At 42.2% G+C, this 22,162-nt stretch overlaps 1 protein-coding gene across 3 annotated transcripts in view; it reads left to right on the forward strand.

Annotated features, from left to right (window-relative positions):
• The window catches only part of LOC106581602 (nectin-1), a 344,741-nt gene that overhangs the window by 88,560 nt on the left and 234,019 nt on the right, over positions 1 to 22,162 (forward strand). For all 3 annotated transcript variants that reach the window (XM_045704179.1, XM_045704181.1, XM_045704180.1), the window contains exons 2-5: positions 728 to 1,099; positions 5,237 to 5,536; positions 12,376 to 12,493; positions 19,274 to 19,425. In XM_045704179.1, coding sequence (XP_045560135.1) covers positions 728 to 1,099; positions 5,237 to 5,536; positions 12,376 to 12,493; positions 19,274 to 19,425 — 942 coding nt within the window. The remainder of the gene's footprint in view (positions 1 to 727; positions 1,100 to 5,236; positions 5,537 to 12,375; positions 12,494 to 19,273; positions 19,426 to 22,162) is intronic.

A 22,162-nucleotide genomic window follows, 5' to 3' on the forward strand; every position in this document is an offset into this window, starting at 1 on the left:
CCTCCCTCCCTCCCCCTCTCCTTTCCTCCCCCTCTCCATCCTCCCTTTCCCCTCCCCTCCTCCTCCCTCTCTCCTATCCTCCCCCTCTCTCTCTGTCCCTCCCCCTCCCTCTCTCCTGTCCTCCCCCTTTCTTTCTGTCCCTCCCCCTCCCTCTCTCCTGTCCTCCCCCTCTCCTCTCCCTCTCTCTCCGTCCCTCCCTCCTCCCTCTCTCCTTTCCTCCCCCTCTCTCTCCTCCCAATTCCCCTCCCCTCTCTTCTGTCCTCCTCTCTCCTCTCCTTTCCTCTCCTCTCCCTCTCTCTCCGTCCCTCCCTCCTCCCCCTCTCCTTTTGTCCCCCTCTCTCTCCTCCCTTTCCCCTCCCTCTCTCTCCTCCCCCTTTCTCTCCTCCCTTCCTCCCCCTCACTCTCTCCTCCCTCCCCTCCCCTCCTCCTCCTCCCTCTCTCCTGTCCTCCTCCCCCTCTCTCTCTCCGTCCCTCCCTCCTCCCTCTCTCCTTTCCTCCCCCTCTCTCTCCTCCCAATTCCCCTCCCCTCTCTTCTGTCCTCCTCTCTCCTCTCCTCTCCTCTCCTCTCCTCTCACTCTCTCTCCCTCCCCTCCCCTCCTCCTCCTCCCTCTCTCCTGTCCTCCTCCCCCTCCCTCTCTCCTCCCTTACCCCTCCCCTCCTCCTCCCTCTCTCCTGTCCTCCTCCCCCTCTCTCTCTCCCTCCCTCTCTCCTGTCCTCCTCCTCTCAGCTGGAGATGGACAGAGTGTCCAGATGGACTCCATTAAGTCAGGCTTCGTGGGCTCCCAGGTGGAGCTGCGTTGTATCTTCATTAACTCCAACCCCCCGGTCAAGATCTCTCAGGTGACATGGCAGAAGTTCCTGAACGGCACCAAACAGAACGTGGCCATCGCCAACCCGTCGCTGGGCGTCTCCGTGCTCCCGCCCTTCAAGGAGAGGGTGACCTTCAAGCAGGCGGCGGTCCGCCACCGCACCCCATCTCTGGAGGACACCACCATCATGTTCTCCAACCTGAGGCTGTCTGATGAGGCTGCATACATCTGCGAGTACACCACCTTCCCTGCTGGGAACCGAGAGAACATGGTCAACCTCACCGTGTTTGGTAACAACCCAATATGACACTACAAGCCATTCTAGTCAGCCCCCTCCCCTCAATTATAATGACCTGGTAACCAAGACATTCTAGTCAGCCCCCCTCAGTTATAATGACCTGGTAACCAAGACATTCTAGTCAGCCCCCCTCAATTATAATGACCTGGTAACCAAGACATTCTAGTCAGCCCCCCTCAGTTATAATGACCTGGTAACCAAGACATTCTAGTCAGCCCCCCTCAATTATAATGACCTGGTAACCAAGAGGATTGTCCCTAAAAAGAGAATGTTACAGCTGTGTGAGAAAATTAACATTCTCTTTTTATGCCCTTGAACTTCACTTGACCTGCCCTACACCTGCCGTTGCCCTGTTCTACACCTGCCCTAGACCTACCCATGACCTCCCCTTGACCTGCCCTAGACCTGCCCTAGACCTGCCCTTGACCTGCCCTAGACCTGCCCTAGACCTGCCCTTGACCTTCCCTTGACCTGCCCTAGACCTGCCCTTGACCTGCCCTAGACCTGCCCTTGACCTGCCCTAGACCTGCCCTTGAATTGCCCTTGACCTGCCCTTGACCTGCCCTTGACCTTCCCTTGACCTGCCCTAGACCTGCCCTAGACCTGCCCTTGACCTGCCCTTGACCTTCCCTTGACCTTCCCTTGACCTGCCCTTGACCTGCCCTTGACCTTCCCTTGACCTGCCCTTGACCTGCCCTAGACCTGCCCTTGACCTGCCCTTGACTTTCCCTTGACCTGCCCTAGACCTGCCCTTGACCTGCCCTTGACTTTCCCTTGACCTGCCCTAGAGCTCGAATTGACTTGCCCTTGACCTGCCCTTGACCTTCCCTTGACCTGCCCTTGACCTGCCCTTGACCTTCCCTTGACCTGCACTTAACTTGCTTGCGTAATTGTGAGGTCAGTCACTATAGCACTCTAACCGTATAAAACCTGCCAGACCACTCAGCCAGGCTGTTTCTGTGAAAGTGTTGGAGATGTGAAATATTCCATTCATGTAGTTTTCCCCAGAAGGAACACGCCGTCATAAAGCACACAGACATATTGCTGTCATGTAACCAGAGATGCTGCAGAGTACAGAGAAATAAATAAGTACAGTACCTTCAGAAACTATTCTCACCCCTTGACTTTTTCCACATGTGTATGTATTACAGCCTGAATTTAACATGTGTTACAGCCTGAATTTAACATGTATTACAGCCTAAATTTAACATGTATTACAGCCTGAATTTAACATGTATTACAGCCTGAATTTAACATGATTACAGCCTGAATTTAACATGGATTACAGCCTGAATTTAACATGGATTACAGCCTAAATTTAACATGTATTACAGCCTGAATTTAACATGGATTACAGCCTAAATTTAACATGTATTACAGCCTGAATTTAACATGGATTACAGCCTGAATTTAACATGTGTTACAGCCTGAATTTAACATGTGTTACAGCCTGAATTTAACATGGATTACAGCCTGAATTTAACATGTGTTACAGGCTGATTTTAACATGTGTTACAGCCTGAATTAACATGGATTACAGCCTGAATTTAACATGTGTTACAGCCTGAATTTAACATGTATTACAGCCTGAATTTAACATGTATTACAGCCTGAATTTAACATGGATTACAGCCTGAATTTAACATGGTTTACAGCCTGAATTTAACATGGTTTACAGCCTGAATTTAACATGGATTACAGCCTGAATTTAACATGGATTACAGCCTGAATTTAACATGGTTTACAGCCTGAATTTAACATGGATTACAGCCTGAATTTAACATGGATTAAATGTAGATTTATTTTGTCAGTGGCCTACATATAATACCCCATAATGTCAAACTGGAATTATGTTTTTAGAAATTTGTAAAAAATGAATTCAAAATGAAAATCTGAAGTGTCTTGAGTCAATAAGTATTCAACCCCTTTGTTATGTCAAGGAGCCTACATTCGTTCAGGAGTAAAAATGTGCTTAACAAGTCATAATAAGTTGCATGGACTCTGTGTGCAATAATAGTGTTTAACATGATTTTTGAATGACTACCTCATTTCTCTACCCCACACATACAATTATCTGTAAGGTCCCTCAGTCGAGCAGTGAATTTCAAACACAGATTCAACCACAAAGACCAGAGAGGTTTTCCAATGTTTCGCAAAGCATATGAAAGCCATCTGCAGCTCTTTATATCAAAGCCATCTGCAGCTCTTCATATCAAATCCATCTGCAGCTCTTCATATCAAATCCATCTGCAGCTCTTCATATTAAAGCCATCTGCAGCTCTTCATATCAAAGCCATCTACAGCTCTTCATATCATAGCCATCTGCAGCTCTTCATATCAAATCTATCTGCAGCTCTTCATATTATAGCCATCTGCAGCTCTTCATATCAAATCTATCTGCAGCTCTTCATAACCTAGCTATCTGCAGCTCTTCATAACAAATCTATCTGCAGCTCTTCATATCAAATCTATCTGCAGCTCTTCATATCAACTCTTTCTGCAGCTCTTCATATCAAATCCATCTGCAGCTCTTCATATCAAATCCATCTGCAGCTCTTCATATCAAATCCATCTGCAGCTCTTCATATCAAATCCATCTGCAGCTCTTCATATTATAGCTATCTGCAGCTCTTCATAACAAATCCATCTGCAGCTCTTCATATCAAATCCATCTGCAGCTCTTCATATCAAATCCATCTGCAGCTCTTCATAACAAAGCCATCTGCAGCTCTTCATATCAAAGCCATCTGCAGCTCTTCATATCAAAGCCATCTGCAGCTCTTCATATCAAAGCCATCTGCAGCTCTTCATATTATAGCCATCTGCAGCTCTTCATATCAAATCCATCTGCAGCTCTTCATAACCTAGCTATCTGCAGCTCTTCATATCATAGCCATCTGCAGCTCTTCATATCAAATCCATCTGCAGCTCTTCATATCATAGCCATCTGCAGCTCTTCATATCATAGCCATCTGCAGCTCTTCATATCAAATCCATCTGCAGCTCTTCATAACCTAGCTATCTGCAGCTCTTCATATCATAGCCATCTGCAGCTCTTCATATCAAATCCATCTGCAGCTCTTCATATCATAGCCATCTGCAGCTCTTCATATCATAGCCATCTGCAGCTCTTCATAACCTAGCTATCTGCAGCTCTCCATATCTGCTCCACAGATACAGTTTCTCATTTGAGCGTTCTCTCGTGCTTACCTGAGCCTGCCTTTTGATGTCACTGTAGTAAATTGCTAATTGCCAGCCCTCAAAGGATTTCAATTGGAAGACGTTGTTCATTTGGAAGGCTTCTCCATCTGTTGAAGCTTTCTGACAACTGGGTTTGGCTTTGATCACGTCAGGGAGGGACGTTCCTTTCCTGATTTAAATCATCACAAAACCTGTTTTCATCTTTCTCCCACCCTAGATGCATGCATTTCAAATCGTTATCAGTTTATCTGAGGCTTAACGTTGAAGTGAAGTTCAAATAATTATAAACCTAGAAGGGAATTATATTGAAAGAAAAATCCACACAAACCGAAAAGTAATTTACTTCACAGAAAGCTATTATTTTTTTAATGATCGGCATTCAAAACAAACTAAGACCGATTCATTTTATTTTTCCTTCACTTTTAATAAAAACCCTTTCCACCTTTAATCACTTTGCTTATTTGATTTAAATGAAGAAAGAGCCTTGTTTGCAGCCTTGTCTTAAGACTAGTCCCTGTATCTCCAGCAGCCTTGTCTTAAGACTAGTCCCTGTATCTCCAGCAGCCTTGTCTTAAGACTAGTCCCTGTATCTCCAGCAGCCTTGTCTTAAGACTAGTCCCTGTATCTCCAGCAGCCTTGTCTTAAGACTAGTCCCTGTATCTCCAGCAGCCTTGTCTTAAAACTAGTCCCTGTATCTCCAGCAGCCTTGTCTTAAAACTAGTCCCTGTATCTCCAGCAGCCTTGTCTTAAGACTAGTTCCTTTTATAATATTTTGATAGGAAATACGTTTGTATTTTGCTATGATTGTTGCTTTTCAATAGTTTCTTCTTGGTGTCAAAATGACCCCAATTGGTAATCCAAGTTAGTGGCATGAGGGTTAATCACTTTGTTTGTTTTGTTCACGTTTATTCTCCCTCTTTCCTTCCAGCTCGACCTCTGACCCGAATGACGTTGACCACGCCCACCATCGTGGCCCGCCCCCAGAAGCGGAAGATGACCGTGGCGACCTGCCTCTCGGCCAATGGGAAGCCTCCGAGCGTGATCAAGTGGGACACGAGGCTGAAGGGCGAAGCCACGTTCCAGGAGACGCAGAATGCCAACGGCACGGTGACCGTTAGGAGTAACTATGTGGTCGTGCCGAGCAGAGAGACACACAAACAGAAACTCACCTGCATCGTAACCTACAACAGCGAGAGGATTACAGACAGTGTCGTGCTCAACGTGCAATGTGAGTTATCACAGTTTTATCACAGTTATTTTCATGTCAATCAATCAACCAATCAATCAAATTTCCCCAAAGGGAAATGTGGTTTCTGGGCAGGATTTACATGATTAATACACTATATCATACAAAACACACTAGTCACAAAACAAAGCACATAACCTTTATTTAACTAGGCAAGTCAGTTAAGAACACATTCTTATTTTCAAGGGGCAGAACGACAGATTTTTACCTTGTCAGCTCGGGGATTCAATCTTGAAACCTTACGGTTAACTAGTCCAACGCTCTAACCACCTGCTTTACATTGCACTCCACGAGGAGCCTGCCTGTTACGCGAATGCAGTAAGAAGCCAAGGTAAGTTGCTAACTAGCATTAAACTTATCTTATAAAAAACAATCAATCAATCAATCATAATCACTAGTTAATTACACATGGTTGATGATATTACTAGTTTATCTAGCCTGTCCTGCGTATATTGATGCGGTGCGCATTTGCGAAAAAGGACTGTCATTGCTCCAGCGTGTACCTAAACATAAACATCAATGTCTTTCTTAACCTGTTATGGCTAGGGGGCAGTATTTTCACGGCTGGATAAAAAACGTACCCGATTTAATCTGATTATTACTCCTGCCCAGAAACTAGAATATGCATATAATTATTAGCTTTGGATAGAAAACACTCCATAGTTTCTAAAACTGTTTGAATGGTGTCTGTGAGTATAACAGAACTCATTTGGCAGGCCAAAACCTGAGAAGATTCTGTACAGGAAGTACCCTGTCTGACCATTTCTTGAACTTCTTTGCCATCTCTATCCATTACAAAGGATCTCTGCTCTTACGTGACACTTCCTACGGCTCCAATGGGCTCTCAGAGCCCGGGAAAAAGCTGAATGACGTAATTCAAAGCCCTGGCTGAAACACATTATCGCGTTTGTCAAGTGGCCGATCAGGGGACAGTGGGCTTAGGCACGTGCACTGGCCGCCCCCGTCTTTCTGTTTTTCCCTCTATTTACCTAAAAGGAGATTCCCGGTCGGAATATTATCACTTTTTTACGAGAAAAATGGCATAAAAATTGATTTTAAACAGCGGTTGACATGCTTCGAAGTACGGTAATGAAATATTTAGAAATCTTTGTCACGAAATGCGCCATGCGCGTGACCCTTATTTAACATTCGGATAGTGTCTGGAACGCACGAACAAAACGCCGCTATTTGGATATAACGATGGATTATTTTGGACCAAACCAACATTTGTTATTGAAGTAGCAGTCCTGGGAGTGCATTCTGACGAAGAACATCAAAGGTAATCAAACTTTTCTAATAGTAAATCTGATTTTGGTCAGGGCTAAACTTGGTCGGTGTCTAAATGGCTAGCCGTGATGGGTGGGCTATCTACTGAGAATATTGTAAAATGTGCTTTCACCGAAAAGCTATTTTCAAAACGGACATATCGAGTGCATAGAGGAGTTCTGTATCTATAATTCTTAAAATAATTGTTATGCTTTTTGTGAACGTTTATCGTGAGTAATTTAGTAAATTCCTCGGAGGTTTGCGGGGGGTATGCTAGTTCTGAACGTCACATGCTAATGTAAAAAAGCTGGTTTTTGATATAAATATGAACTTGATTGAACAAAACATGCATGCATTGTATAACATAATGTCCTAGGGTTGTCATCTGATGAAGATCATCAAAGGTTAGTGCTGCATTTAGCTGTGGTTTTGTTTTTTGTGACATTATATGCTAGCTTGAAAAATGGGTAGTCTGATTATTTCTGGCTGGGTACTCTGCTGACATAATCTAATGTTTTGCTTTCGCTGTAAAGCCTTTTTGAAATCGGACAGTGTGGTTAGATTAACGAGAGTCTTGTCTTTAAAATGCTGTAAAATAGTCATATGTTTGAAAAATGGAAGTTTTCGGATTTTAGAGGAATTTGTATTTCGCGCCACGCCCATCATTGGATATTGGAGCAGGTGTTCCGCTAGCGGAACGTCTAGATGTAAGAGGTTAAAATCAATACACAAGTAAATATTTCTAAACCTGCATATTTAGTTAATATTGCCTGCTAACATGAATTTATTTTAACAAGGGAAAATGTGTCACTTCTCTTGCAAACAGAGTCAGGGTATATGCAGCAGTTTGGGCCGCCTGGCTCGTTGCGAACTGTGAAGACTATTTCTTCCTAACAAAGACAGCCGACTTCGCCAAATGGGGGATGATTTAACAAAAGCACATTTGCGAGAAAAAAAACACAATCGTTGCACGACTGTACCTAACGATAAACATCAATGCCTTTCTTAAAATCAATACACAGAAGTATATATTTTTAAACCTTCATATTTAGCTAAAAGAAATCCAGGTTAGCAGGCGATATTAACCAGGTGAAATTGTGTCACTTCTCTTGCATTCATTGCACGCAGAGTCAGGGTATATGCAACAGTTTGGGCCGCCTGGCTCGTTGCGAACTAATTTGCCAGAATTTTACGTAATTATGACATAACATTGAAGGTTGTGCAATGTAACAGGAATATTTAGACTTAGGGATGACACCCGTTAGATAAAATACGGAACGGTTCCATATTTCACTGACAGGAAAAACGTTTTGTTTTCGAGATGATAGTTTCCGGATTCGACCATATTAATGACCAAAGGCTCGTATTTCTGTGTGTTATTATATTATAATTAAGTCTATGATTTAATATTTGATAGAGCAGTCTGACTGAGCGGTGGTAGGCACCAGCAGGCTCGTAAGCATTCTTTCAAACAGCACTTTCGTGCGTTTTGTCAGCAGCTCTTCGCAATGCTTCAAGCTTTGCGCTGTTTATGACTTCAAGCCTATCAACTCCCGAGATTAGGCTGGTGTAACCGATGTGAAATGGCTAGCTAGTAAGCCGGGTGCGCGCTAACAGCGTTTCAAACGTCACTCGCTCTGAGACTTGGAGTAGTTGTTCCCTTTGCTCTGCATGGGTAACGCTGCTTCGAGGGTGGCTGTTGTCGATGTGTTCCTGGTTTGAGCCCAGGTAGGAGCGAGGAGAGGGACGGAAGCTATACTGTTACACTGGCAATACTAAAGTGCCTATAAGAACATCCAATAGTCAAGGTACATGAAATACAAATTGTATAGAGAGAAATAGTCCTATAATTCCTATAATAACTACATCCTAAAACGTCTTACCTGGGAATATTGAAGACTCATGTTAAAAGGAACCACCAGCTTTCATATGTTCCTCATGTTCTGAGCAAGGAACTTATTAAACGTTAGCTTTCTTACATGGCACATATTGAACTTTTACTTTCTTCTCCAACACTTTGTTTTTGCATTATTTAAACCAAATTGAACATGTTTCATTATTTATTGATTTGATTTTATTGATGTATTATATTAAGTTAAAATAAGTGTTCATTCAGTATTGTTGTAATTGTCATTATTACAAATAAAAATAAAAATATTGGCCGATTTAATTGGTATCGGCTTTTTTTGGCCCTCCAATAATCGGTATCGACATTGAAAAATCATAATCGGTCGACCTCTATCTGAAATAGAACCCTAAACCTCAGTGTGAAGAGTCTCTAACTGGGGCATCTGCAAAGATACCCTATTCCCTATTGTACTGCACTACTTTTGACCAATGCACTATGTCAGACCCTATGGCTTTGTTGTCAAAATAAGTTTAGTTAAATTATAGGGAGGTTCTATGTAGGGCACTATGTAGGGAATAGTGTGTCATTTCCTAGGTCAGCCAAGGTCTGTCTGCTTCAATCAACAGCAGGAAGAGCTAGTCTACATTATTCATATAGTCTCAGAGAGGAAATACAGTATTCATATAGTCTCAGAGAGGAAATACAGTATTCATATAGTCTCAGAGAGGAAATACAGTATTCATATAGTCTCAGAGAGGAAATACAGTATTCATATAGTCTCAGAGAGGAAATACAGTATTCATATAGTCTCAGAGAGGAAATACAGTATTCATATAGTCTCAGAGAGGAAATACAGTATTCATATAGTCTCAGAGAGGAAATACAGTATTCATATAGTCTCAGAGAGGAAATACAGTATTCATATAGTCTTACAGAGGAAATATAGCAGTAGGGCTGAAAGCAGATGATAGCTGTAGTGTCTCAACATGTTGAATCATCTGGACAGAAAATTAAGATATTCTGGTCAGGGAATTCAGGTCAGAGGCAATAGGACGGCCACCCACTGGTTTTAACTGTTCATCGTTCTATTCTGCTCTGTTCTGCTCTATTCTGTTCTGCTCTGTTCTATTCTGCTATGTTCTGTTCTGCTCTGCTCTGTTCTGCTCTGTTCTATTCTGCTCTATTCTGCTCTATTCTGCTCTATTCTGTTCTGCTCTGTTCTATTCTGCTCTATTCTGCTCTGTTTGGCTCTATTCTGTTCTGCTCTATTCCATTCTGCTCTATTCTATTCTGCTCTATTCTATTCTGCTCTGTTCTGCTCTGTTCTATTCTGCTCTGTTCTATTCTGCTCTGTTCTTGCTCTGTTCTGCTCTGTTCTATTCTGCTCTATTCTGTTCTGTTCTATTCTGCTCTGTTCTATTCTGCTCTATTCTGCTCTATTCTGCTCTATTCTGTTCTGCTCTGTTCTATTCTGCTCTATTCTGCTCTGTTTGGCTCTATTCTGTTCTGCTCTATTCCATTCTGCTCTATTCTATTCTGCTCTGTTCTGTTCTGCTCTATTCTGCTCTGTTCTATTCTGCTCTGTTCTGCTCTGTTCTGCTCTGTTCTATTCTGCTCTGCTCTGCTCTATTCTGCTCTGCTCTGCTCTATTCTGCTCTATTCTGCTCTGTTCTATTCTGCTCTATTCTGCTCTGCTCTATTCTGCTCTGCTCTGTTCTGCTCTATTCTGCTCTGTTCTGCTCTGCTCTGCTCTGCTCTGCTCTGCTCTGCTCTATTCTGCTCTGTTCTGCTCTGCTCTGCTCTGTTCTATTCTGCTCTGCTCTGCTCTGCTCTGCTCTGTTCTGTTCTATTCTGCTCTGTTCTGCTCTATTCTACTCTGCTCTCTTCTATTCTGCTCTGCTCTGTTCTGCTGTGTTCTATTCTGCTCTGCTCTGCCCTGCTCTGCTCTGTTCTGCTCTATTCTGCTCTGCTCTGTTCTATTCTGTTCTGCTCTATTCTGCTCTGTTCTATTCTGCTCTGTTCTATTCTGCTCTGCTCTATTCTGCTCTGTTCTATTCTGCTGTGTTCTATTCTGCTCTGCTCTGCCCTGCTCTGCTCTGTTCTGCTCTATTCTGCTCTGCTCTGTTCTATTCTGTTCTGCTCTATTCTGCTCTGTTCTATTCTGCTCTGTTCTATTCTGCTCTGCTCTATTCTGCTCTGTTCTATTCTGTTCTGTTCTATTCTGCTCTGTTCTATTCTGTTCTGTTCTATTCTGCTCTGTTCTATTCTGTTCTGCTCTATTCTGCTCTGTTCTATTCTGCTCTGTTCTATTCTGTTCTATTCTGCTCTGTTCTGTTCTATTCTGCTCTGTTCTATTCTGGTCTGTTCTATTCTGCTCTATTCTATTCTGTTCTGTTCTATTCTGCTCTGCTCTGCTCTGTTCTATTCTGCTCTGTTCTGCTCTATTCTACTCTGCTCTGTTCTATTCTATTCTGCTCTGTTCTGTTCTATTCTGCTCTGTTCTATTCTGCTCTGTTCTATTCTGCTCTGTTCTGATTCTGCTCTGTTCTATTCTGCTCTGTTCTGTTCTATTCTGCTCTGTCCTGCTCTGCTCAGTTCTGCTCTGTTCTGCAGGTGGTATAGTAACTTGCCGTTAGAGGACATCCTGTTATTCACTGAGGTTCCTGTCATAAAATACATACTAACTCTGTGAATGTGGTGCTGCGTAGATTATAATTCTGGTGTTGTGTTGAAAAAACGGTATTCTAGATGCTGGCTGGTATTTTTACCAAAGCTTCCTGTTCACACTCAAACTGAAAAATGATCAAATAAACAGTGGCTACTGCTGGGGTGATCTCTAGAGGGTAGTGGGGTGATCTCTAGAGGGTAGTGGGGTGATCTCTAGAGGGTAGTGGGGTGATCTCTAGAGGGTAGTGGGGTGATCTCTAGAGGGTAGTGGGGTGATCTCTAGAGGGTAGTGGGGTGGTCTCTAGAGAGTAGTGGGGTGATCTCTAGAGGGTAGTGGGGTGATCTCTAGAGGGTAGTGGGGTCTAGAGGGTAGTGGGGTGATCTCTAGAGGGTAGTGGGGTGATCTCTAGAGGGTAGTGGGGTCTAGAGGGTAGTGGGGTGATCTCTAGAGGGTAGTGGGGTCTAGAGGGTAGTGGGGTGATCTCTAGAGGATAGTGGGGTGATCTCTAGAGGAATGTTGGGACTCAGTGGTTGTGTGAATGAGAGACATACAGATGTAGGATCTACATTTATTTTGTTGCTGAGAATGTTCCTGCACGGCAGGAAATGAAAATGTGTAGTTTGATCAAGGTTTTAAAAAAATATCTAAAGTTTGTCATTTCTACTTTAAAATATCAGACTTGATCTGCCTTAACAAAAAGTGTATCAACATCTACAAAAATGTCTATTAATTGTAATCGACACAATAATTCACAGTGATCTGGCCTGGTTCTGAATCCACTTGGAGTAGTTTGAACAATGCAGGAGAAGAACAATGTGAAAATAAAATATGTGGGTTAGTACAATATGGTTCAGGTCGACCCTATGGTGTTAATCAGACAATACTGTACTATTCTGACACCAAATCTCTTCCCTAAGTGTTGGAAACACAGTCAGTATGAGGCTGAGTGAATGAGAGACGGTCTGTACTATACAACATGGTGAATACGTAACAAGGCTTGACTCAGCAGTGTGGAATGACACCTTCTCTCTCTAACAGATGAACCGGAGGTGAAGATCGACGGCTTCGATGGTAACTGGTACCTGGACCGTCAGGACGTCAGCCTCACCTGCAACGCTGACGCTAACCCTCCTGTTACCGTCTACCAGTGGAAAGTGTAAGTCTTCTTTCAACCTTCTGTTCACAGGTTCAGGTTGTCTGTTTGAAATGGATAGGGGGTACAAAGAAAGCTTGAACTGTAGGTAACATACATTCTACAAAACTTATTCAAGACTTAAAGACTTCATTCACATTATTGTATGAAATCTATTTGTTTCATAAACAGTACCAGTCAAAAGTTTGGACACCTACTCATTCAAGGTTTTTATTTTATTTTTTACTATTGTAGAATAATAGTGACGACATCAAAATTATGAAATAACACATATGGAATCATGTAGTAACCAATTTGTGGAATTTCTTTGATTGGCGTTTGAGCCAATCAGTTGTGTTGTGAAAAGGTAGGGGTGGTATGCAGGAGATAGCCCTATTTGGTAAAAGACCAAGTACATATTATGGCAAGAACAGCTCAAATAAGCAAAGAGAAACAACAGTCTATCATTACTTTAAGACATGAAGCTCAGTCAATCTGGAGAATGTCAAAAACTTTTAAAGTTTCTTCAAGTGCAGTCGCAAAAACCATCAAGCGCTATCATGAAACTGGCTCTCATGAGGACCGCCACAGGAAAGGAAGACCCAGAGTTACCTCTGCTGCAGAGGATAAGTTCATTAGAGTTAACTGCACCTAATTGCAGCCCAAATAAATGCTTCACAGAGTTCAAGTAACAGACACATCTCAACATCAACTGTTCAGAGGAGACTGCCTGAATCAGGCCTTCATGGTCGAATTGCTGCAAAGAAACCACTACTAAAGGACACCAATAAAAAGAAGAGACTTGCTTGGGCCAAGAAACACGAGCAATGGACATTAGACTGGTGGAAATCTGTCCTTTGGTCTGATGAGTCCAAATTTGAGATATTTGGTTCGAACCGTTATATCTTTGTGAGACTCAGAGTAGGTGAATGGGTGATCTCCACGTGTGTATTTCCCACTGTGAAGCATGGAGGAGGTGGTGTAATGGTGCTTTGATGGTGACACTGTCTGTGATTTATTTGGAATTCAAGGCATAATTAAGCAACATGGCTACCACAGCATTCTGCAGCGATACGCCATCCCATCTGGTTTGGGCTTAGTGGGACTATCATTTCTTTATCAACAGGACAATGACCCAACACACCTCCAGGCTGTATAAGGGCTATTTGACCAAGGAGAGGGATGGAGTGCTGCATCAGATGACCTGGCCTCCACAATCACCCGACCTCAACCCAATTGAGATGGTTTGGGATGAGTTGGACCACAGAGTGAAGGAAAAGCAGCCAACAAGTGCTCAGCATATGTGGGATCTCCTTCAAGACTGTTGGAAAAGCATTCCAGGCTAAGCTGGTTGAGAGAATGCCAAGAGTGTGCAAAGCTGTCATCAAGGCAAAGGGTGGCTACTTTGAAGAATCTAAAATATATTTTGATTTGTTTAACACTTTTTTGTTTAATGCATAAGTACATGTGTTATTTCATAGTTTTGATGTTTTCATTATTATTCTACAATGTAGAAAATAGTAAAAAAGAAAGAAAAACCCTGGAATGAGTCGGTGCTCTAAAACCTTTGACTGGTGCTGTACATCATGAGAAATGAACAAGTGGTCTGAAATGAATGGATTTATTAATTCTGTGTTTTAAAAGCATAAGCCTCAAAAACCCTGTTCAAGACTTAAACCCTTAATGCACCTTACCGCTGCAATGAAACTGACACACCTTAATTGTGTTATATGAGAGGTCTGGTGAACCTAATTTATTCATCTTTGGTTCTCCAATCTGGGTTTTAAAAAACATAAAGCAATACGATGTATTTTCCCCGACTTGCCCTCTTTCCCTCTCCATCAATGTTTCATTCATTCATCTCAGTTTGTTTACACATCAATATAATAATGATTAGGCTTGGAGATGGAGGTCTAGGCACGATGGAACGGTGAAAAACAACACACACATTATTATCTACAGCAAGCATGGGCAACACGGTGACAGTTAGACTAGTAGAATACACAAGGTGAGAGTCTCTTATCTACAGTATCTAGTCTATTTTATCTACAGTATCTAGTCTATTTTATCTACAGTATCTAGTCTCTTTTATCTACAGTATCTAGTCTCGTTTATCTACAGTATCTAGTCTATTTTATCTACAGTGTCTAGTCTATTTTATCTACAGTATCTAGTCTATTTTATCTACAGTGTCTAGTCTATTTTATCTACAGTGTCTAGTCTATTTTATCTACATTATCTAGTCTATTTTATCTACGGTATCTAGTCTCTTATCTGCAGTATTTATTTTATCTACAGTATCTAGTCTGTTTTATCTACAGTATCTAGTCTCTTATCGACAGTATCTAGTCTATTTTATCTATTTTATCTACAGTATCTAGTCTATTTTATCTACAGTATCTAGTCTATTTTATCTACAGTATCTAGTATATTTTATCTACAGTATCTATTTTATCTACAGTATCTAGTCTATTTTATCGACAGTATCTAATCTATTTTATCTACAGTGTCTAGTCTATTTTATCTACAGTGTCTAGTCTCTTTTATCTACAGTATCTAGTCTATTTTCTCTACAGTATCTAGTCTCTTTTATCTACAGTATCTAGTCTATTTTATCTACAGTATCTAGTCTATTTTATCTACGGTATCTAGTCTCTTATCTGCAGTATTTATTTTATCTACAGTATCTAGTCTATTTTATCTACAGTATCTAGTCTCTTATCGACAGTATCTAGTCTATTTTATCTATTTTATCTACAGTATCTAGTCTATTTTATCTACAGTATATAGTCTCTTATTGACAGTATCTAGTCTATTTTATCTACAGTATCTAGTATATTTTATCTACAGTATCTATTTTATCTACAGTATCTAGTCTATTTTATCTACAGTATCTAGTCTATTTTATCTACAGTATCTAGTCTATTTTATCTACAGTATCTAGTCTATTTTATCTACAGTATCTAGTCTATTTTATCTACAGTATCTAGTCTATTTTATCTACAGTATCTAGTCTATTTTATCTATAGTGTCTAGTCTCTTTTATCTACAGTGTCTAGTCTCTTTTATCTACAGTATCTAGTCTCTTTTATCTACAGTATCTTGTCTATTTTATCTACAGTATCTTGTCTATTTTATCTACAGTATCTAGACTATTTTATCTACAGTATCTAATCTATTTTAACGACAGGATTTATATTATCTACAATATCTAGTCTATTTTATCTACAGTATCTAGACTATTTTATCTACAGTATCTAATCTATTTTATCTACAGTGTCTAGTCTATTTTATCTACAGTGTCTAGTCTATTTTATCTACAGTATCTATTTTATCTACAGTATCTAGTCTCTTATCTACAGTATCTATTTTATCTACAGTATCTAGTCTCTTATCTACAGTATATAGTCTCTTATCTACAGTATCTATTTTATCTACTGTATCTAGTCTTATCTGCAGTATACAGTCCCTTATCTACAGTATCTATTTTATCTTCAGTATCTAGTCTATTTTATCTACAGTATCTAGTCTGTCTTATCTACAGTATCTAGTCTCTAATCTACAGTATCTAATCTATTTATCTACAGTATTTTTTTATCTACAGTATATACAGTGAGGGAAAAAAGTATTTGATCCCCTGCTGATTTTGTACGTTTGCCCACTGATAAAGAAAGGATCAGTATAATTTTAATGGAGAGCTTTGTATGCATCTCTGTGTGTGGAGTAAAGGTGGTCTAGGATTCTTTTCCCCCCTTGTTGCACTTGTGACATGCTGGTAAAAATTTGGTAAAACTGATTTAAGTTTTCCTGCATTAAAGTCCCCGCCCACTAGGAGCACCGCTTCTGGATGAGCATTTTCTTGTTTGCTTATGGCCTTATAGAGTTGGTTGAGTTCGGTCTTAGTGCCAGCATCGGCCTGTGGTGGTAAATAGATGGCTATGAATAATATAGATGAGAACTCTCTCGGTAGATAGTGTGGTCTACAGCTTATCATGAGGTACTCTACCTCAGGCGAGCAATACCTCTGGACTTCTTTAATATTAGACATCGCGCACCAGCTGTTATTGACAAAAAGACACACACCCCCACCCCTCGTCTTACCAGACGTAGCGTCTCTGTTCTGCCGGTACATGGAAAATCCCGCCTGCTCTATATTGTCCGTATCGTCGTTCAGCCACATCTCGGTGAAACATAAGATATCACAGTTTTTAATGTCCCGTTGGTAGGATAATCTTAATCGTAGGTCATCAATTTTATTTTACAATGATTGCATGTTAGCCAGAAAAATGGAAGGCGTTGGGAGTTTACTCTCTCGCCTCCGGCTTCTCAGAAGGATCCCTGATCTGCGTCCCCTTTTCCGGCGTCTTTTCTTCACGCAAAAGGCAGGATATCCTTCTCATCGGACTCGTTAAAGGAAAACGTTTCTTCCAGTCCGCTGTGAGTAATCCCAGTTCTGATGTCCAGAAGTTATTTTCGGTCATAAGAGACAGTAGCAGCAACATTATGTACAAAATAAGTTAAAAAATAAGTTACACAAAATGGAATTTATTTTTATTTTTTTAAATGGTACAATTGGTTGGGAGAATGAAAAACGTCAGCCATGTTCCTTGGTGCCATTTTTAGAGGGGGATCGTAAAAGCTTTTTCATCTTTAGCAGGGAGAGGGAGAGAGAGGAGAGAGAGGAGTTTTAGCTTCAGTTGAAGTGGTGGAGCCATAGATTAGGACTACATACCTAAGAGCTGACATCAGTACTTTGCCTTTCAAATGATCAGTGTCAGTGCTGCAGAATACACACACACACACACACACACACACACACACACACACACACACACACACACACACACACACACACACAGCAGTATGTTGAGATGAAAAAGGAGAAATGTTCATGTTGTTTTTCCATAAGTGCTCCTCTCGGTAAACAATGCTAGGTTTGATCCACACTAACAGGTTGGCTATGTGAGCATAAACTAAAATCTAACCACAGTCCAAATATCAAGCCATGTGACATCATAGAAACGCAATTCAATGTACCAACGTCCCCGTCCTGCTGTCCTCTCTGGCTCTCCGTAGTACAACACTTCTGACAACAGAGGAGCTTTGCCTTACCACCGACCATCTATATCTGGGTGAAAAAGAAGAGAATTATACTGTGAAATTGAGAGATAAACGTAGTAATTGTTCACTGAAGGCTGGGTAAAGGAAGGTGTCAACGGATTAATGGACCATTGTATTCACCTCACTGTAGCCCTGCCACCACTGGGTATTAATGAGAGCAGGATGGAGGAAGAGAGAGGGAGGGTGGGGGGAGATATATAGAAAGAGAGGTTTTTTTACAGGGGAAGGGGAGACTGGAGAGGGTAGAAGAGAGAGAGAGAGAGAGAGATGGTGAGGGTAGTATAGGAAGGGAGACAGAAGAGAGAGATGGTGAAGACAGAGGAAAGAGAGAGAGCGATATCATAGGATAGGGAGGATGAGGAGAGGGATTATGATGATGGAGAAAGAGGGATGTAGAAGATGGGATGGGGTGAGGAGGAGGAGGAGGAGAGAGAGAGAGAATTATATGTACAGACGAAGGGGCAGGCTGGGTGAGGAGGACATTGCTGTGGTGGAACAAGACTCCAATTGTGTTGTGAAGTTTCCCCTGGACTGCTAGAGGAGCTACACACACACACACACACACACACACACACACACACACAAAGCCAGACCAGGATATAGCCATGCCCATAGCTATAGAATACACACGTATTCCTTCACCCAGAAATCACCAGACAACACTGGACGGTATCACATTCTGAGTCATCAGTCTTTCTCCTCTGGGCTTTCAGTCCTGCAGTCGATCAATCCAGATGCGAAATACAGTTGAAGTCGGAAGTTTACATAAAACCTTAGCCAAATATATTTAAACTCAGTTTTTCACAATTCCTGACATTTAATCCTAGTAAAAATTCCCTGTCTTAGGTCAGTTAGGATCACCACTTTATTTTAAGAATGTGAAATGTCAGAATAATAGTAGAGAGAATTATTTATTTCAGCTTTTATTTCTTTCATCACATCACATTCATCAAATTAGTATTTGGTATCATTGCCTTTTAAATTGTTTAACTTGGGTCAAACGTTTTGGGTTGCCTTCCACAACCTTCCCACAATAAGTTGGGTGAATTTAAGCCCATTCCTGCTGATGTAACTGAGTCAGGTTTGTAGGCCTCCTTGCTCGCACACGCTTTTTCAGTTCTGCCCACAAATTGTCTATAGGATTGAGGTCTGGGCTTTGTGATGGCATCTCCAATACTTTTACTTTGTTGTTCTTAAGTCATTTTGCCACCACTTTGGAAGTATGCTTGGGGTAGTTGTCCATTTGGAAGACCCATTTGCAACTAAGCTTTAACTTCCTGACTGATGTCCTGAGATGTTAAAGAGATGTGGCCACTAGGGTGTTAAAGAGGTGTGATCACTAGGGTATTAAAGAGGTGTGGCCACTAGGGTGTTAAAGAGGTGTGATCACTAGGGTATTAAAGAGGTGTGGCCACTAGGGTATTAAAGAGGTGTGATCACTAGGGTATTAAAGAGGTGTGGCCACTAGGGTATTAAAGAGGTGTGATCACTAGGGTATTAAAGAGGTGTGGCCACTAGGGTGTTAAAGAGGTGTGATGCCACTAGGGTATTAAAGAGGTGTGGCCACTAGGGTATTAAAGAGGTGTGGCCACTAGGGTGTTAAAGAGATGTGACCACTAGGGTATTAAAGAGGTGTGGAAACTAGGATCTTTAACACCCTATCTTGCTTCTTCTCTTCTACAGGGTGAATGGATCTCTTCCCAACACTGTGAAGATTCTTAACAACTCTCTGATCTTCAAGGGTGCGGTGACCTATGAGCTAGCTGGGACGTATGTGTGTGCTGCCACCAATGGGATCGGGACTCGTACTGGTCTGGTCCAGGTTAATGTTACTGGTAGGTGACCCACTGATACAAGCTTTGCTCTGGGCTTCTGGTTTCTCTGCTCTGGGCTTCTGGTGTCTCTCTGCTCTGGGCTTCTGGTGTCTCTCTGCTCTGGGCTTCTGGTGTCTCTCTGCTCTGGGCTTCTGGTTTCTCTCTGCTCTGGGCTTCTGGTTTCTCTCTCTCTGCTCTGGGCTTCTGGTTTCTCTCTGCTCTGGGCTTCTGGTTTCTCTCTGCTCTGGGCTTCTGGTTTCTCTCTGCTCTGGGCTTCTGGTGTCTCTCTGCTCTGGGCTTCTGGTTTCTCTGCTCTGGGCTTCTGGTTTCTCTGGGCTTCTGGTTTCTCTCTGCTCTGGGATTCTGGTTTCTCTCTGCTCTGGGCTTCTGGTTTCTCTCTGCTCTGGGATTCTGGTTTCTCTCTGCTCTGGGCTTCTGGTTTCTCTCTGCTCTGGGATTCTGGTTTCTCTCTGCTCTGGGCTTCTGGTTTCTCTCTGCTCTGGGATTCTGGTTTCTCTCTGCTCTGGGCTTCTGGTTTCTCTCTCTCTGCTCTGGGATTCTGGTTTCTCTCTCTCTGCTCTGGGATTCTGGTTTCTCTCTCTCTGCTCTGGGCTTCTGGTTTCTCTCTGCTCTGGGCTTCTGGTTTCTCTCTCTCTGCTCTGGGATTCTGGTTTCTCTCTCTCTGCTCTGGGATTCTGGTTTCTCTCTCTCTTCTCTGGGATTCTGGTTTCTCTCTGCTCTGGGCTTCTGGTTTCTCTCTGCTCTGTATTGCCAGTAACCTACTTGGTTATCTCACATAGTGAGAATGTATGGTCAGCAGTTGGCCTAAATGCAAATAGACCATTGCCATATATGGATCTGCGCCATTTACTTTGAACTGGACTGTGTTTAGAGCATGAGCGGTCGTGAGTAGATGCGCTTGTTTTAAGATCAAAGCGAGAGCTACATGTAGCCACGTCTGCACATTTGTTCATATCCTTTACCAGTTAGTAAGTTATTAGCCCAGTTATAGATAATTTGTAGTCAGCAATGGGAGAGTGGTTGCTTCCGACAAGAGCACAACACGGGTACATTTCTAGACATCTTTGAAAAGAAAGTCAGGTAAAGAGCGTTTTTTTCTGTCTTAAAGGGTTGTATTTTGAGACAGGCTGGGAATAATAATTCATTTTATTTTGTCAAGTGGTTTCTTGCATCAAACAACAAAACATTTTCAGTTACCTCCTTGTCTGAAGGTTATTGTCAAGCCCTGCATGTTTTTTTTCCCCTCTAAAGTATCATGCAATGAAGGCCTACATCGAACACCACACAATGGCTGCTACTTTAGGCTTCATGATATAACATATATTTCCATGTTCAAGTGTTATGGGATACATTTTCTCATTCATGACTTTGCGTAGGCCAGACAGAACATCACACATTCATGAAAAAAATAAACAAGAATGACAGCTTAATGTCTCTGACCCCTCTATTCCACATAGCTGTCCCTCCTATACCCCTCTATTCCACATAGCTGTCCCTCCTATACCCCTCTATTCCACATAGCTGTCCCTCCTATACCTAATATCTCTGATCCCTCTATTCCACATAGCTGTCCCTCCTATACCCCTCTATTCCACATAGCTGTCCCTCCTATACCTAATGTCTCTGACCCCTCTATTCCACATAGCTGTCCCTCCTATACCTAATGTCTCTGACCCCTCTCTTCCACATGACATAGCTGTCCCTCCTATACCCCTCTATTCCACATAGCTGTCCCTCCTATACCTAATGTCTCTGATCCCTCTATTCCACATAGCTGTCCCTCCTATACCCCTCTATTCCACATAGCTGTCCCTCCTATACCTAATGTCTCTGACCCCTCTATTCCACATAGCTGTCCCTCCTATACCCCTCTATTCCACATAGCTGTCCCTCCTATACCCCTCTATTCCACATAGCTGTCCCTCCTATACCTAATGTCTCTGACCCCTCTCTTCCACATAGCTGTCCCTCCTATACCCCTCTATTCCACATAGCTGTCCCTCCTATACCCCTCTATTCCACATAGCTGTCCCTCCTATACCTAATGTCTCTGATCCCTCTATTCCACATAGCTGTCCCTCCTATACCCCTCTATTCCACATAGCTGTCCCTCCTATACCTAATGTCTCTGATCCCTCTATTCCACATAGCTGTCCCTCCTATACCCCTCTATTCCACATAGCTGTCCCTCCTATACCTAATGTCTCTGATCCCTCTATTCCACATAGCTGTCCCTCCTATACCCCTCTATTCCACATAGCTGTCCCTCCTATACCTAATGTCTCTGACCCCTCTATTCCACATAGCTGTCCCTCCTATACCCCTCTATTCCACATAGCTGTCCCTCCTATACCTAATGTCTCTGACCCCTCTATTCCACATAGCTGTCCCTCCTATACCTAATGTCTCTGATCCCTCTATTCCACATAGCTGTCCCTCCTATACCCCTCTATTCCACATAGCTGTCCCTCCTATACCTAATGTCTCTGATCCCTCTATTCCACATAGCTGTCCCTCCTATACCCCTCTATTCCACATAGCTGTCCCTCCTATACCCCTCTCTTCCACACAGCTGTCCCTCCTATACCTAATGTAACACATCCCTTAATGTCCAGGGTCCCTGAGTGTTGCATATCATGTTATTGAACAACCCTATAGTTTCAATGTCCATGATTATTTTACACAGTTAGTTGTATTTCACACACACATACACACACACACACACTGCAATCCCTGT

The sequence above is a fragment of the Salmo salar genome, chromosome ssa20 (genome assembly GCF_905237065.1).
Source record: "Salmo salar chromosome ssa20, Ssal_v3.1, whole genome shotgun sequence".
NCBI lineage: Eukaryota > Metazoa > Chordata > Actinopteri > Salmoniformes > Salmonidae > Salmo > Salmo salar.